The sequence below is a fragment of the Phyllostomus hastatus genome, unplaced genomic scaffold (assembly GCF_019186645.2).
Source record: "Phyllostomus hastatus isolate PE091 unplaced genomic scaffold, TTU_PhHast_1.1 phas_contig_1048, whole genome shotgun sequence".
NCBI classification, from domain to species: domain Eukaryota; kingdom Metazoa; phylum Chordata; class Mammalia; order Chiroptera; family Phyllostomidae; genus Phyllostomus; species Phyllostomus hastatus.
Window position 1 is genome coordinate 2,288,924 of NW_025333513.1, and position 16,035 is coordinate 2,304,958.

General features: G+C 56.8%; 1 protein-coding gene across 1 annotated transcript; it reads right to left on the bottom strand.

Annotated features, from left to right (window-relative positions):
- Nucleotides 1-8,618: 8,618 nt before the first annotated feature.
- On the bottom strand, nucleotides 8,619-12,041 carry LOC123816372 (popy Class I histocompatibility antigen, A-1 alpha chain-like). Its single transcript, XM_045835302.1, has 8 exons — nucleotides 11,884-12,041; nucleotides 11,397-11,681; nucleotides 10,903-11,178; nucleotides 10,046-10,321; nucleotides 9,854-9,964; nucleotides 9,390-9,422; nucleotides 9,203-9,250; nucleotides 8,619-9,048 (listed from the first exon to the last, which is right to left on the bottom strand). Exons 1-8 carry the CDS (start codon nucleotides 11,954-11,956, stop codon nucleotides 9,044-9,046), a joined length of 1,107 nt encoding a protein of 368 aa, XP_045691258.1. The 5' UTR covers nucleotides 11,957-12,041; the 3' UTR covers nucleotides 8,619-9,043.
- Nucleotides 12,042-16,035: the final 3,994 nt, after the last annotated feature.

Here is a 16,035-nt window from a genome sequence, read left to right on the forward strand (position 1 = left end):
CTGGGCTGTGTGTGTGGGAGGCGCGGGGGAGACACTCCTTCAACACCCATCTCTGCAGTTTGCAGCCCTTGCCTTTGCCATTACTTCCTGCTCCTGCAGAGACTGAAGAGCAGCCAGAGGTCTGACCTCATGGTCTTCTTGGGTTTCTCTGACCATATGCCCCAACTGGGTGTGAACATGGCCTTTAGGTTCCCAGGAAGATGTGAAAGTTTTCACAGCCCTTATGGCCCATGGCCCCTCACTGCCCAGCTCTTTCTCCCACATTTTTCTCCAGGTCCATTATTTACCCCATGACCCCTGCCGGTTCATTGGCACTGAGGCAGTTCTGGGAAGTGGTCTTTGCCTCAGTTCATTCTCTACCCCGAGAGGGTTCTGAGTTAGAGGAAATAAAGATGAGCCGTTTACGTTCAGCCAGCAAGGAGCCCCCGACAGATCACCGCAGAAAACCCCAGGGCTCTGACAGCGTCCACGCGGACTCCTCTGCACCCAGAGTCCACCCAGCAGAGCAGCACTGCCTTCAAGGTCATGGCTCTGCTGAGGAGGGCGGGGCCAAGGGCAACCAGACAACACAGAGCTGTCCTGTTCAGTTCTGTTGTCTTGTCTGTTTTAGGCATTTTCTTGGTGACTATAAACACTCCGTGTTTTTCCAGAGTTCTGATGAGGTTGATTCTGACAGTTTTTGATCATTCTGTGTAAGGATGGACCTTTGAAGCTCCCTACGCCATCATTTCCTCTGAAGCAACTACACTTACCCTCTTTTACATGGTACTTATGCATCACAGCTCCTGGTCTTCTGAGGACCAGGAAACTCATCCATTTAGTGACGTTGGTAAATACCTACCTTGTCCCGGGTGCTGTGTATAAGAAGCGGCATCTGAATGAAAGCAGCCAAGCTCTCTCAGCCGCCAGGGATGGCACAGCCTCAGTGTGGGTGCAAATGCAGGTAGAGAAACGATAACACATCATGGTAAGTATTTTATGTATTTTTTTCTGTGTTTTGAACTGAACATTGTTTTAATATTAAAACCGAACACCGGTTTTAATATTCTATAAAGATAGTACCCTGGCTGGTGTAGCTCAGTGGATTGAGTACAGGCTTCGAACCAAAGCATTGCAGGTTCGATTCCCAGTCAGGGCATATGCCTGGGTTGCAGGCCATGGCCCCCAGCAACTGCACATTGATGTTTCTCTCTCTTTCTCTCTTTCTCCCTCCCTTCCCTCTCTAAATAAATAAATAAATAAATAAATAAATAAATAAATAGAAAGACAAATCAGATTTTAAAAAGATAGTATTAATTTATTTGGACATATCATTAGCCATTAATTTTTCTAGTTTCCTTCTTATATATTTCTTTGATATTGTAAATATATTTAGAATAGGTATTTTGCTAATAAATCAAGCTGTACTTATATTAAAATGCCTTTTTTTCACTTTCACACTTGAAAGATCGATTTCCCTGTTCCAAATTCGTAGCCTGATACTGGTTTTTCCTCAGTCTTCGATGATGACACGTCACCGCCCTCTGGTGGCCATTCCTGACAAGGAGACATGACCACTTTCTAACACAGTTCCTTTCTAGATGATCTGTTTTTCTTCTGCAGCTGCTTTAAGATAATGATCTGTCTTTCTGTCTGCTCTCCCAGTGAAATGTGAATCCACGTGGATCTCTGCAAACACGTGCTTCATCCTCACCATCATCCCCACGCGGCCTCCTCCACGTCCTCTCTCGTCCCCTGACCAGATTCACGTTTAACTTCTTCGTTCATCACCGTGTGTGTGTGCTGTGCTCGGCAGAACAATGGTGCACCAACATGTCCCAGCCCTGATCCCGGGGACCTGTGAACGCGTTCCCACGCACAGCAGAAGGGACCTTGCAGGTGTGATTCCGGGCACCGGACTTGGAATAAAGAGATTATCCTGATAATGGGGGAGGGGCTAATCCAATAACCCGGGTCCTAAAAGTGAAGGAGACGGGAAAGTGTGGGTCAGAGGGAGCACTGATTCCATCTGGAGAGATTTCTGCAAAGTAAGATATGACCACTCCTGTCTTTGTTATTCTTCCAGTGGTGGCCTTCGCTGAAAGATTTAAAGTGCAAACACTCCTGCATTCTTCACATGCCTAACATGGAATTTAATGGCCCTCAGTGCATCGATAAGTACAGTTACTATATTTCCTCAGCTTTCCACATCTGCTTTCCTAATGTTTCTTTTCTAATTGTTCCCTAACTGGCTTTAATGTCTCACAAATGAGTTGTTGGCTTTCCCTATATTTTTCATTCTCTTGAGTATTTTACAGATGATCAGGAGTCTTCTTTGAAAGTTTAGTAGAACTTACCTGTAAAAGATTCCAGGTATGGCTGATGGAAAGCAGAAATTTTAAACTGCCTTACCTTCTTTCTTTGCAGTCTTTCCCGTTGACATAATTTCTTCATAGTTTTAGGGTTGTTTAAATCCCTCCTGTACCTGCAGTGATGTATTTGTCTAAGACACCTCTGCTTTGTTCTTAATTAATTTCACTGGTTTTATTTCTCTTTTCGCAGAACAAGCTGCTCCAGCAGGCGGGGCCATCAGCAGGCAGCCACCAGATCGGCCTCGGTGAGTGGGAGCCCCGGTGCTGAGCCCATGCGGCTCCGCCCGGTGGGCACAGTGTGCAGGGACCCCATGAGCAGCCCCATGCCGCTGGGGAGAGGCTAAGTGACCCCATTTGTCCAGGCCGCTCCCCAGCCGAGTACAAGCAGCGCCCCCGCCCCAGACGCCCTCTGCTGGCAGCGCCTCCCACTCCAGTACCTCCACCCCCTCCGCCCACGGCAAGGGGTCCACGAGCACATCTCTCCTCCACCTCTCAGCTCCCAGGTCGTTTTCCTCAGGTTCCTGACCGTCCAGCCAGCCCACTAGCCACTGTCCACGGGTCGCTCATGCACTGCTCAAGGGCATCTCTCACACCCCCTCCCTCCAGGGGCTGCTGGGGTGTGATTCCCGGTCCTGTCCTGACCGCCGTTCCCGAGGCCGTCTGGGCGTCAGCTCCCAGGCTCATGCTCTCCCACTGGACTCTCTCCTTCTGTCTCCATCACGGAAATTTGTCTCCTTGGATTTTAATAACTTGCGGTGGGTATTTCAATTCAGCATTTCTAAAAGTTTTCAGTAACACTCATTCTATGTTCGCTTAGACAGAATTAATTCAAAAACCCAGAAAAGCATCCTTTCATGAAGGACCACACCCGCGGAGAGAGGGGACAAGTCACAAGAGTGCAGTGGGTTCCCATGAAGGGAGCGCTGGGATAAACGCCCAGGGACACTCCCAGCGCCCAGGGGGTCCTCTTGGGTCTTACTCAGTCACAAACCTCCCCCGTCCCGAGGGGCTGCTCTCCGGGTGTCTGACACGGTGGGTGAGCTCTGTCCGCTGTTCGTAGGATGGGACATCCCAGCGGACTCCGCTCTGCACCGAGCTCCCACCAGCGTCCTGTCCCGGGTCCCGTCCCCACGGCCTGTGCGGTTGTGGTTTGTTCACACTCACGGCTGCACGGGGTGCGATTGTGTGAACAGCCCACACTTGTCCTCTGCTGCTCAAGGGCATTTTTTACACCCAGATTGTACAAATCGCACTGCTATGAGTAATTTCTTCGCACTACTCAGCACACACATGTGTGCACGTCCCCGGGGTGTTCAACTAGAAATGACGTGCTGGGTCCTGGGGTGAGTGAACGTTTGGCTGCAGTAAGTCCCGCCATAGCATTTTCCGAGTATTTGAATCAATGTGGACTCTCATGCCAGCAATAACGACAGAATTAGTCTCATTTTGTCTGAGATTAATTTTCGCCGTGCTGGGAGTTGTGCAGTGATGTCATATTATGGCTTACTCTGAACCTCCCTCTGACGCAAACTGTTGGGCAATTTCCATAAACGTCCGGGCCGTGTGAACACGCTCACGCGGGGGACGGACTGGGCTCGTCGTCAGGACTGAAGGGGCTCTGGCCGGGAGCCCGAGTCTCTCCCTGTTACGATGCCCTTTCCTGCTCACGGGTCTGCGGTCAGAGACCTGCGATGTGATACAGAAATGCAGCAAAACCTTGCTTCTCCAGCTTAATTCATTCCAGAATTCTGTTTGAGAAGCGGTTTGTTTGAGATCCCCGTCATACAGGTGACCGATCATACAGGTGTCAGCCTGAAAGGGTTGTCCGGTGAAGAATCAAAACTTTATTCAAAAACTGAGGCATATTTTCCATAAGCATTTTTGTTGTGAATTAAATTGTTCCAGATGGGAGACATTTGAGAACTGAGGTCTGACTGTGTTTGGTCTTTGTCCCTGGTTTCCGGCACAGAGCTCCTAAAACTCTTGGAGCTCCTGAGTGACAAGAATGCTAATAAGATGGCACTTGGCCGAGGGTCCTGGACAGTTTCAGGATGGGGGCTGGTCACCAGAAAGAGCAGTTTGATCAGAGGGTCAGAACTTTCAGCCTCACTGCCTAGCCTCTGGGAGAGGGGCTGGGGTTCAAGTTCAATCACCAATGGCCAAGGATTCAGTCAAATCTGCCTACATGGTGACACCTCCACAAACCCCCTAATAATGGGGTTCAGAGAGCTTCAAGTAGGGAACCCCTCCCCACGCTGGGAGTTGGGGGTGACAGAGGCTGGGCACTTGGGACCCTTCCCCACCTCGCCCCATGTCCCTCATCATCTGGCTGCTCACTTGTATTGTTTACAATAAAATGTACAGTAAACACAGCATTTTCCTGAGTTCTGTGAGTTGATCCAGCAAATTAATGAACTTGGTGGGGAGCCCCTACCTTTTGGAGCCAAGCCAGACAGATGAGCAGGTAACACAGGGGCCTGAACTTGAGACTTGCTCTGAGGGGAGGGCAGTCTTGTGGGACAGACCCTGACCGTGTGGGGTCTGAGGCTGACTCCAGGGAGTTCACGTTGGAGTTGAGCTGAACTGTAGGAAACACAGCTGGTGTCCGAGAGTCAGAGAAGTGGGTGAATGGAGGAAAACACCCCTCACCATCCCACAGAGTAACTCAGAGTAAGAGCGAGCAAGAGACCCTCTGCTTGGGATGTCATTTATTGGTCACGTGTTCCTCCAGCCAAACCTGGGTGCCTGTAATGCACCAGAAAGTTCCAGCCTCAGACCTTTGCTCCAAGGACTGAAATGTGTCTTTCTTTTCCACCCCCTACCCCAGCCCCTGAGCTCTGTTCCTACAGGGGAAGGTTCCGCACGTAGGGTCCTGGTGGGCACACTCTCCCTCCCTGGAGCATGACTGTGCTCTCCCTTCCCCCTCCCTCCCCCACAGGTGGGCGTGTCCTAAACTGGAAGGGACCCCAGGAGACTTGCAGCCAGGGGAGCGCTGGGCAGCAGCAGCTCATCCCAGGCTGACCCCTGACTGCCACCAAGGGCCCCGTTTCCCTGACTCCCCAGTGAGCTGACAGCAGCCCTACCTGGTCTCCTGTTGCTTCTTCTGTTCTAGGCCCTTCCTTGCTTCACTGTCCACAGTGAACGTTAATAACCGTGCTCTCCAAAAAAGAAGAGTGTCAGTGGGAGGCAGAGACCATGTCCCTCCATGAAAGAGGGAAACCCATGTCCCCAACATTCCTGCATCTGGACACGGCACGAGGCTCCACCCATCAGGTGACCACATGCCAGACTCTGACTCAGGACGTGGTGACACAGAGATGCTGGGACGGCGCAGAGGGCACTCGGCCAGGGTGGTGAAAGTGGCAGCAACAATGTCCAGGCGCTGGAGCAGCAGAGACAGCAGCCCGAGCTGCAGGGCCCAGGGTCTCGCCTCAGGGGAGTCAGTGGGGTGAGTGGTGACATCTGTGCCCGGCAGCAGGGCCTGCGTGAGACCCGACCCAGGCTGGGCTGTGGGCTGTTCCTGGTTGTGCAACTTGTGGTGTGTTTTGCAGCTTTCCCCAAAACAGCATTAGAACCCACTATACTGCTTTATATCTAAATTAGAAAAAATTAGGATTTCATTATTTGCTCCAAGAAATACACCTGGGGAACAGTTTCACTCAGAGATATTATTATGCTGACCTGGGGCCACCTCCTAAACCTCCCACCTGACTCCACCCTGTGGTGGAGAGAAAAACTGTAACTCCCAACATCACGTCTCATCAATGACAATATATGTCCTCCCTTTTCTTTCTGAGGAAAAACCCCCCACTAAATGTGTATTGAAGACCCCTCCCTACCCTGAGCTCCGTCACTGACCTCAGTGGTCCCGGTCTGGCTGAGCCCCAGGAGGGCTCGTGGTGCTTCTTACCAACCCCTGGCCTCTCCCAGACCCACGTCTCAGGGGAACAGGCCCCAGGCTGGGATCACTGCTGTGACAAGCCCTGCAGGCGAGGCTGATGCACAGCCGTGTGGGGTCCTGTCTGGGTTCCTGCTGCTGAATGTGTGACCTGAAGGCCAGCAGCACCCGCACCAGCCTCGTTATGAATCCAGAATCCCACTCTCTGCTCCAGACTCTCTGAGTCTTAACAACTTAACAAAGTGTGCAGGTAATTTGTGGGCACAAGAAAGTTTGGGACTCAGTGCTCAACAGTCTTCTAGATGCAGAGACAGACTGTGCAGGCGGCTCTGGCGTGCGGTCCACTCAGATCACTCAGCACTGGGGCCCTGGGTTCCCTCCTTCTTCCTTCATCTTCTGTAGCTGTCACCCCCTTGGTGATCTCGCCCACGCTCATGGCTTTAAATAGCACTATGTGTGTGGCCTCCCGAGTCTATCTGTGCAGCCCGCACATCCTCCATCTCCAGACTCAGCGGTCCACCTGCCAGTCGGACGACTCCCTGGGATCTCTCACTGACGTCTCAGCTCCACTGTCCCTGACAATGAACATCTGTGACGTCCCCTCAGATACGCTGCTTCCAGAGTCTCCCCATCTCTGCTGATGCAAGTCCATCTCTCTGCTCGTGTCCTCTGAGATGTTTGCTGACCTGGACTCCTCTCCCTCGTTCCCCACATTAAGCATCAGGAACACCGTCAGGTCCCCCTCAGAAGGCATCCAGGATCCCCCCATGCCCACTACTCCCACCGCTCACCCCGGGAAGCATCCCCAGCCTGGAGCCCAGCACAGACCCCTCCTGCGTCCACACTGCCTCCCTCGGCTCCCAAGTCTGCTCTCAGCACAGCAGCCACTGGGACCCACTAAAGGGGTGTCAGGCCATGTCCCCCTCCTGCTCTACACTGTCCCCTGACCCCGCCTCACTCAGAGCACAGTCGTGCCCTTCCAATGTCCTCCAGGCCCACGTGGTCTGGCCGGGCCTCTCTCCCATCTCCCTCACTCCCTGCTCCATTCCCACACTGACCCCCACCCCTCCCCCTCCTTCCCAGACTCCAGACACACCACTGCCCTGGGGCATTCGCACTGGAGGGTCCCCTGCCTGGACAGAACTTCCTCCAGACATCCTGGTGTGCAATGTCCCATGTCCTTCAAATCTCCCCTCAAGGCCACCTGCCCAGTGAGGCCCACACTGACCACCCAAATCAAGCAGCCACCTTCCCTGTCCCCACAGTCCACACTGGGGACCGCCATTCCCCCTGTGTCTTCCCAGACCACTCCCCCTCCCACAGACTCCTCCCTGTGTGCTGTGCTCACACCCACTGTCTCCCCACACAGCACGGGCCCCACGAGGCCTGCAGCGATCCCGACTGTGCTTCACATGTCCCCACATGCAAACCCAGTGCCACATGTCTGTCACACAGCCACCACTGCTTCACAAATGGTCAGGGCAGGTCACCTCCCTGTGCTGCAGGCTGTGTCTGTATTAACGTGGCCTCAACCACAGCTGCTCCGTGGCAGCCACAACACCATGTGCACTCACACCGACATCAATGCCCCCGCACTTTCCCCACAGAGCTGCTCCCCCGAGTCCACAGCAGACCCCCCTCTGTGCATCCCGGAGTGCGCACCGCAGCCAGCACTGCAGCGAAGGGCAGGGGGAGGGTGTTGGTGAGCAGAGCAGAATTCCAATGGGGACTGATCTAGGATGGGAAATCATGGGGTCCCAGCTCTGTTCAACCCAGAACCTGGTTCCTTTGAGAGTTTAGGACAAGATGAAAGATTGGCCCAGCCCTAGAGGAGGCAACAGCAGGATGAGCCTGACAACTCATCTCTCTGTACCACAGACTCCTGTGTGCAGGGATCCCCTGGGCCTGGTGGGGACAGTGACAGGCAAAACACCCCTGCTGCTGGCAGACAGGGGACACCCAGACAAGAATGAGACCAGGACTCCTGACAAGGACAAACGCAGTCCTGCTGCTCTACAGAAACAAAGAAGCAACAAATAAAGACTCAGAAGATGGGGCCAATGACCTGACCCAGGCCTGAGCCTCGGCTGACCCGGCCTCACACAGCCCTCGCTGCCCGCAGTCCTGGAGACGGGCTTCACGGGGACAGTTTACAAGGCCCAGGGGATGCTGGTTCCTGTGATCCCAGGTCCTGCTGGGACACGGTTCCACTGAAGGGACAGGACAAAGGGGCAGAGGGCGACCCAGTGGAGGAGGGACCACGTCAAAGCCCACAATGCACTGAGCACTGACTGGGCACAGTCCTGACCATGCTTGGTCCTCACAGCCTCTCCTGTCCCTGCCAGACTCAGCACAGCACACACAGAAGGTTCTGGAAACTTCTCATTTATTTCTTTAAAAATTTAGTATCTTAAGCTTTTTAATGAACACACCGACCACTCAGGGCAAGAACTGAAAAAACAAAGTTACATCAAGAGCCTCATTTTAACGCGGGAGTGAGAAGCTGCAGCTCAGGCACCAGGAAGCACAGACATGGATGGGGAGGGGAGAGGAGGGGAGAGGAGGGGAGGGGAGGCCCCGCCCCCCCTCTGCTGGAGCAGGGGAGTGTGGGAAGAGGTTGGTGGGCGGGTGGGCCCGCCTCCCACCTCCTCAGTGATGCTGATGGGAACACAGACAGACATTCAGACGCCAGTTGCAGAAGCAGAAGTGAGATACCCCTGAAGTCACAAACAGGGGCTGGTGGGTGTGTGTGTGAGGAACCTTCCATCACTCATTCCCCGACAGGGCAGCTGTCTCACGCTGGAGAAGAAGATAATCGTGAACAAATGTCCATCAGTCGCTGTAGGTGGTGACCTTGTCCAACAGCCCACCCTGCGTTCCATAATCACATAGAGTCCCCCCATTACTCAGTCCCATGCCCTCTGCCCCAACCCTCCCCGTGTCAGGGCCTCACCTTTAGAAGCCGTGAGAGACACATCCGAGCCCTGGGCACTGTCACTGCCTGGGGGGGCACAAAACAGGATGTGGTCAGAGCCTCCAGGGTAAGAGACTAAAGGAGGAACTATGCGGGGAGGGGGAGGTCTCCGTGCGCTCCTGTTTGCACCAACACAGGGTCTCAGGGGTCCCCCCTCCATACTCACTGGCAGCCTGAGTGTAGCTCCCTCCTTTCCCACCTGCGGGAAGAAAACATCCTGTGAGACACCAGGGAGGAGGCAGGGACCTGAGGTCCTACAGGAAGCTCTAGTGCTGGACCGCAGGGAAGTTTCCAGAACTCTGACCACAGACCCAGGGCAGGATCGGGAAACCTGAGGGAAGTTCATGTGCAGGGACTGGACCCACCGCCCTCCTGCAGGTCTGTCCTCAGCAGGGACCCTCCCCTTGGACCTGGGACTGTTGGGAAGCAGGTCCCCATCCCCAGAGTCATCAGGGTGATGAATCTGTCCCTTATCTCACACGTGCCTTCCTAACCAGTCAGTGCAGCCAGTAGGGCCCCAGCCTGGCAAGCACATGAGTGAATATGATGCTTCCCTTTATTAAAGCAGACACACGTCTCCTGGGCTTGAGACCCCCGGTGGGACAGGAAATCAGACCCCACCCACCCTACCTGAGCGCCTCCTCCCCCACATCACAGCTGCAGCCGCCACAGCTCCAAGCAGGACCAGGCCACTAATGATGCCCACGATGATGATGATGGTGTTGGTCTGAGGAGGCGGCTCTGCAAAGGGACAGGAAGGTGAGGGCCCTGCCCCCCAGGTCCTGCCCCGACCCCACTGAAGTCCCTGAGGCCCCTCCTCACCCCATCGCAGCGTCAGGGGCTCCCGCAGCCCCTCGTGCCGCACGTGGCACGTGTATCTCTGCTCCTCCCCACGCGGCACCACCACCGCCGCCCACGTCTGGAAGGTCCCGTCCCCCGCGGGCCTGGTCTCCACCAGCTCCGTGTCCTGGGTCTGGTCCTCCCCGTCCCGCCGCCAGGTCAGGGCGATGTCCGCAGGGTAGAAGCCCCGCGCCCAGCACCTCAGGGTGGCCTCCCGCTCAGAGGTGGGGTGGCGGGTCACTCGCGCCTCTGGAGGGTCTGAGGAGAAAGGTCGGAAATTTGGGAACTTCTCACGGCCCCGGGGCAGTGCAGCAGCGCTCCCGTGGCCGTCCTGAGACTGGACAGGACAGTGTGGGCGCGGGGGCCGCAAACCCCAGACCCAGCCTGGAGAGAGGCACCTGGGGGAATCCCCTGGTCTGTAGAAAGTTCTAGAACCAGAGGGGCACAGCCCGGGTGGAGGCCACTCGGCGCGGAGAAAAGCGTTTCTGCTTCAGACCAAGGGTGCGGGGAGTCACAGGGCTACAGAGAGTGGGGGTCGGACCGAGGCCCGCGGGTGCGGGGCGGGAACGGGCCTGAGAGAGGAAGTCCCCGCGGGCGGGGGCGCCGCCAGGGTCAGAAGAGCCGCCGACCGGAGATCTCGGGGGCTGGTCCCTCCGTCCCCGGAGAGGCTGCCCCCCACAGCGTCCCTCAGAGAAGGCGGGGTCGCCCTCCGGTCCCGGGTCGGAAAGTCCGGGCGGACTCGGTCTCCCGACGCAGAGGGGGTTCTGACCCTGGTCCCGTGTCCCGTCTCCCTGTGGAGCCCAGCCCGAGGGAGGGGGGCGCCCCGAGAGCCCCGGTACCTGCGCGCTGCAGCGCCCCCTTCCCGCGCTCCAGGTACCGCAGGAGCGAGTCCCTGCACAGGCCGTGCACGTAGGTCCTCACGTCCACCGCCTCACCAGCCGCCTCTAACTTGCGCCGGGTGATCTGAGCCACCGCGTCGGCCGCGGTCCAGGAGCGCAGGTCCTCGTTCAGGGCGATGTAGTCGGCGCCGTCGTACGCGGACTGGAGATACCCGCGGAGGACGGTCCCGTCCGGCCCCACGTCGCAGCCGTACATCTCCTGGAAGGTGTGAGACCCTGACCCCGCCCCCCCCCCCCGAGGTCAGCAAAGCCCGCTGAGACACCCACCCTGCTCGCCCCCCCACCCCCGGCAGGGATCAAACCGAAACCGAAACCGAACCCGGGTCAGAGTCCCGCGGGCTCCTCTCGGGGTGAAGCTCGGACGTGGACACTCGGGGCGACCCCGCCCGTCCGCGGGGAGGGGGGTCGTGCCCGGCCCGGCCCCGCGCGCTCACCGTCCGCGCTCTGGTTGTAGTAGCCGCGCAGGGTGTTCAGGTTCCCTCGGAAAGTCTGTGCTTCTCCCTTCATGTCCCGCGTCTCCCTGTCCCAGTACTGCGGGTCCTCCTGCTCCTCCCACGGCCCCTCCATCCACGGCGCCCGCGGCTCCATCCTCGGGTTCGCGGCGTCGCTGTCGAACCGCACGAACTCCGTGCCGTCCACGTAGCCGACGGCGAAGAAGCGGGCCTCCCCGCGGCCGGGCCGGGACACGGCGGTGTAGAAATACCTCAGGGAGTGCGGACCTGCGGGCGGGGAGCGGTGAGACCGGCGGCCCTCCGCGCGGCGCGGGTCCCGGGTCCGCGGTCGAGGTCGAGGGGACGGAAATGGGGGCGGGATCCGGGGTCCGGGCCGGGGCGGTTGGGACGCGGCCTCCCTGCGGTCCCGCGCCCCCGCCGGCCCGCGTTCCTCCGTGCAGAGGCCGCTCCCTCCCGACCCCGCGCTCACCCGCCCCGGCCGAAGTCAGCGCCGGTGCACTCGAGAGCAGCAGCAGGAGGCTCGGGGACAGTAGGAACCCCATTCTCGGGGTTTAGGGAGAAGCCGAGTCCCACTGATCCAAGGAGACTTACTACCGGGACGGCGGCGACACTGATTGGCTTCTCTAGACACCGGCCACCAATAAGAGAGGCACCTGGGGTCGTGTCACGAGTATCTGGGAAGGAGGCCGCGGCGCAGGTTGTGAGATGCGGAAGTGAAACTGGGAGACGGGAACTCCCCTGCGCGGAGCTTCCCGGCCCGGACTCCGCCCTCGGGCCGAGACCCGGAGCGCCGGACCCAGCACCTGGGAGTTTGCCCTGATCCCCCCTCCTCCTGCTCTGAGAGCTCTTTGTCGCAAAGTGTCCCTCCTGTAGCTGGTGGGGCAGGTGCTGGGCAGGTGCGGGGCAGGTGGAGGTCGAGTCACCGGCTGTGCAGTTTTTCCAGGCAAGGCTGATAAAGCAAGGGGGAGCCAAGGGGCAGAGTGAAATGATGCCTCACGGAGGTTAAGAGGAGGGAGGAGAGGACCCCGAGGGGTGAGGGACAGTGAACAGACGGCAGGAGCACAGACTGGGACCTCAGTGGGCTCCAGGGGTTATTGGGGTGATGACTGGGGCCTGGAAACAGGCACCGCTGTGAGGAAGGTTTGCTGACCTCACATTACAGCCTGTGATCACATAATCGTGCTGGTGTTTGCGGAGCTTCGGCCACTCTGCTTTTAGGGTTCATGTGACCTGACTGGACCACCCAGATAATGCGGGGAGTCTCCCTGTACCATGGTCCTTAACCTCAGTGACATCACCCAGGTCCCTTTGCCACGTGAGGAAAGCTGTCACAGGCTCCAAGGACCAGGCTGGGCATCTCTGGGGACCACTGTACAGCCTCCCACCTCTGATGGTGTTGACGTCACTGAGGGTCAGGGAGGCAGCGCTCTGGGAGGGGACAGTGGGCCAGGAGCTAAAAGAAATGGGGGAGTGGCCTGGGGTCCACAGGGAATCCCTATGAGGGGGGAGTGGGGGCTCCAGTCTGATGGCACATTGGGGGTGCTAGGGAGGAGGGAGGGGAACAGGTCAAAGCAGAGGAGGAGCCAGGACCTCGCCCCCTCCCCCGCCCAGGGCACCAGGTCAGAGGGAGGGGGGGACACCTGTGGGAGGACTCCAGAGGGAGCCGTGGCCTCAGGGAGACCCGGGTTCTTGTCAGAGCTTCGAGGTGCAGGGACTTCATCCTGGGGGAGGGCTGTGCAGGTTCTGGTCCTGGGCTGAGCACTAGGGGGCGCAGTGGGCAGGTCTCAGGGGTTGGGGAGGAGGGGGTGTGCGAGGAGGACAGAGTGGGGGATGCAGAGCCTGTGGAGACGAGGTGCAGTGTGTTTGGGGACCAGGGGTGCCTGAGACAGACAGGGACAAGGACAGATGAGATTGGTCCTGGTGGCTTCAGGGAGGATGGTGGTGAGTGAGAGGATGGGGGAGGAGCAGGGGTTGGGCTCTCCCTGGGGCTCTGTGGGTGGGGGAGGAGGAGGTCAGGGGTGGGGGTCTCAGTCCCAGTCCTGACCCCTGACTGTGGGGTGGAGGGCCTGGGGAAGAGGCAGGGTCTTGGAGGACGTGCATGAGTTCACTCTGAACCCTGAGAGAGGGGCTGTGCTCACTCCAGATCTCAGTGTGACAGCTGCTGTTGGAGGTGTGACTTCTGGGGCATGGGGTGTGACCCTGGTGCCAGGGTCCCTTCTTGTCCTGCTGAGGGGACAGAAGGCCCAGGGCAGCTGCGGTCCTCATCCCAATTGTCCCGATGTTTGTACCCACACTGGGGAGGATTTAGACATTGAGGTGCTGTTCCCAAAAAGAGATGATTTCATTTCAAAAACTGAGTTTAAAAGACAGAAACAGGTAGTAGAGGAAAATGGCCTACTTTCAGTTTCCCTGGTGTCACTGTGGAGGGGAAGGAGGGAGGGGTACCGGGAGGGGGTGGGGGCATCAGGGATGGTCCGAGAGCCCCTGAGCCTCCTCCTCTCCAAATGGGGGACATTGGCAGGATAGTGTAGAGAAGTTTATATTATTTGACATTTTATAATATTAGGAAATTACAGTTATTTTCTTCAATGTAATAATAATATTGTTTGAAGAGAAAGCTTATTTTCTCAGAGGTGAATATTGAAATATTCAGGGGAGAGGGTCATGATGCTGGCAGGTGATTTTCAAATGTGTCAGCAATAATTACAGAAATACATTCCATCAGTAAAATAGGACAGAATATCAAATTGGCTAAACCTAGAGTGACCTCCATGTTGGTATTTCAAACTTCAGGTGTCTTTTAGGTAAGCTTTCACAGTCCTGTGGAGAAAATGTTAGAAATGATGATGCACGCTGACATAGGATGTTTGTTCACAGTCTGATGTTACATGGGAGTTAGGGTTTAAGTGTGAGTATGCATGTATGTGTGTCTGTGAGTGTGTGTGTGAGAATGTCAGTGTGTGTGGCTGTGTCCCTGTGGGCGCACTGTCTGTGTGTTGGTGTGCAGCAGGGCGTGTGCAGTCTGTGCGTTCACTCAGTCACTCACTCATTCACTGAAATGTTTTAAAATCAGGTTTCAGGGCAATTGAAATCCAGCTGTGAAAATGAAATCCCTGTCCTTGTCCTCATAAAGCTTGTGTTCTCAAGGAGGGACAGACAGTAAGCACTTAAATAAATATGTTGAAAATGTGTGTTAGTGAACTGGGTGTGAGCAAAAGCAAAGCAGGTGGGGTTGGAGGGAGGCTGGAGGGGCCCCGGCAGGGGCGGTGCAGGGAGGGCTGCTCAGCGAGGACAAGGACACTTGGGGACACTGCCAGGGAGGGAGAGGCTGCCTGGTGGCAGGTTTTCAGGCCCAGGACCAGCAGTGGGAGCTCTGAGGTGTGACAGCCTGGATTCCTGGGCTGGAGGAACACAGGGAGGACCCGGATTCCAGCCCCTCACACAGCCACAGCTGTGCCAAGGGGACCTGACCTGGAAAGGGCCTTGCAAATGTAACACATTTAGAAAAGCTCACTCCAGACAATCCATGAAGTCCACCTGGGGAACTCCTCCCTCCCCAGACCCCAGGCACCAGGATCCCTGCCAGGGAGGAGCATGTTACCAATTTTTTATGTATCCTTCCTGAGGAAAACTTCTGCAAATATTGTTACTGTTGCTACATCAGGAAGGAGTACTATGAAAAACAGAAAGTAGATAAAATGTTTCTTTTCAGTTGGGGGGGGAGGGGGTTGTCATCCCGGGGCTGGAGAGAGGGGTCTCAGTGGGGAGGTGGAAACCTCAGAAGTGGCCCAAGCCTCCTGAGCACTCCTCTATCAGTCCTTGTTCAGTCCCTGACCTTGACATTGTGGAGTCCAGGACTGCTCAGAAGCTACTTCATCCCTGACCGGTGCCCAGCCTCCAGGTCAACCAGCTCTGACCACTCACAGCACAGGCCTCCCAGGGCGCAGTCGGCCTCCGGGAGCAGCGAGGCAGCGCCCCCGTGTGGCCACAAGGCAGACGACAGAGGACCCTGCTCCCCTTTCTGTTGCTCAGTCAGGACCTCCCAGGGTCTCCCTCTGCTCCCAGCACCAGAACAGGGCTTTGAACACAATAGGGGATCCCCATCCAGTGTCAGGTTCGGAGTGCAAAGTGTTTCTAAAAAACCACACCGACTTAGGTGTTTCCTCCCCATTGAGTCACCGTGGACCCTCCCTCAGGGAAGGGTGAGGTCTCCTGGCCATGACCACAGGTTCCCAGGTCCAGGATGGATCCCACGAACCAAGTAAGTGCCCTTAGTCCCCCAGAATGGGACCCTGGACACCCATGTTCTGTCACTTATTCCTGCTGCTCAACTGGGAATCAGTCCAGCAGGTCTCAGAACATGGGGTGGGGGCAGGGGCTGGGGCATTAGGTCCGGGAAGGAGAGCATGGTCCTGAGGAAGTCAGGGTACACAGAAGTAGGCACATCAGAGGGGCAGGGGTTGCAGGCGGGAAAGAGGAAGGAGCCAGGAGGAGAGCAGCAAGGGGAGGGCTGGCCATGGGTACACCTGTCCCTGTTTGGAGACAGCAAAGGGCTGTGCTGTCCCTGCAGGGATGAGCCCTGGTCCCACATTCCTGGGGATCCCAGGGTCCCACTAACTGC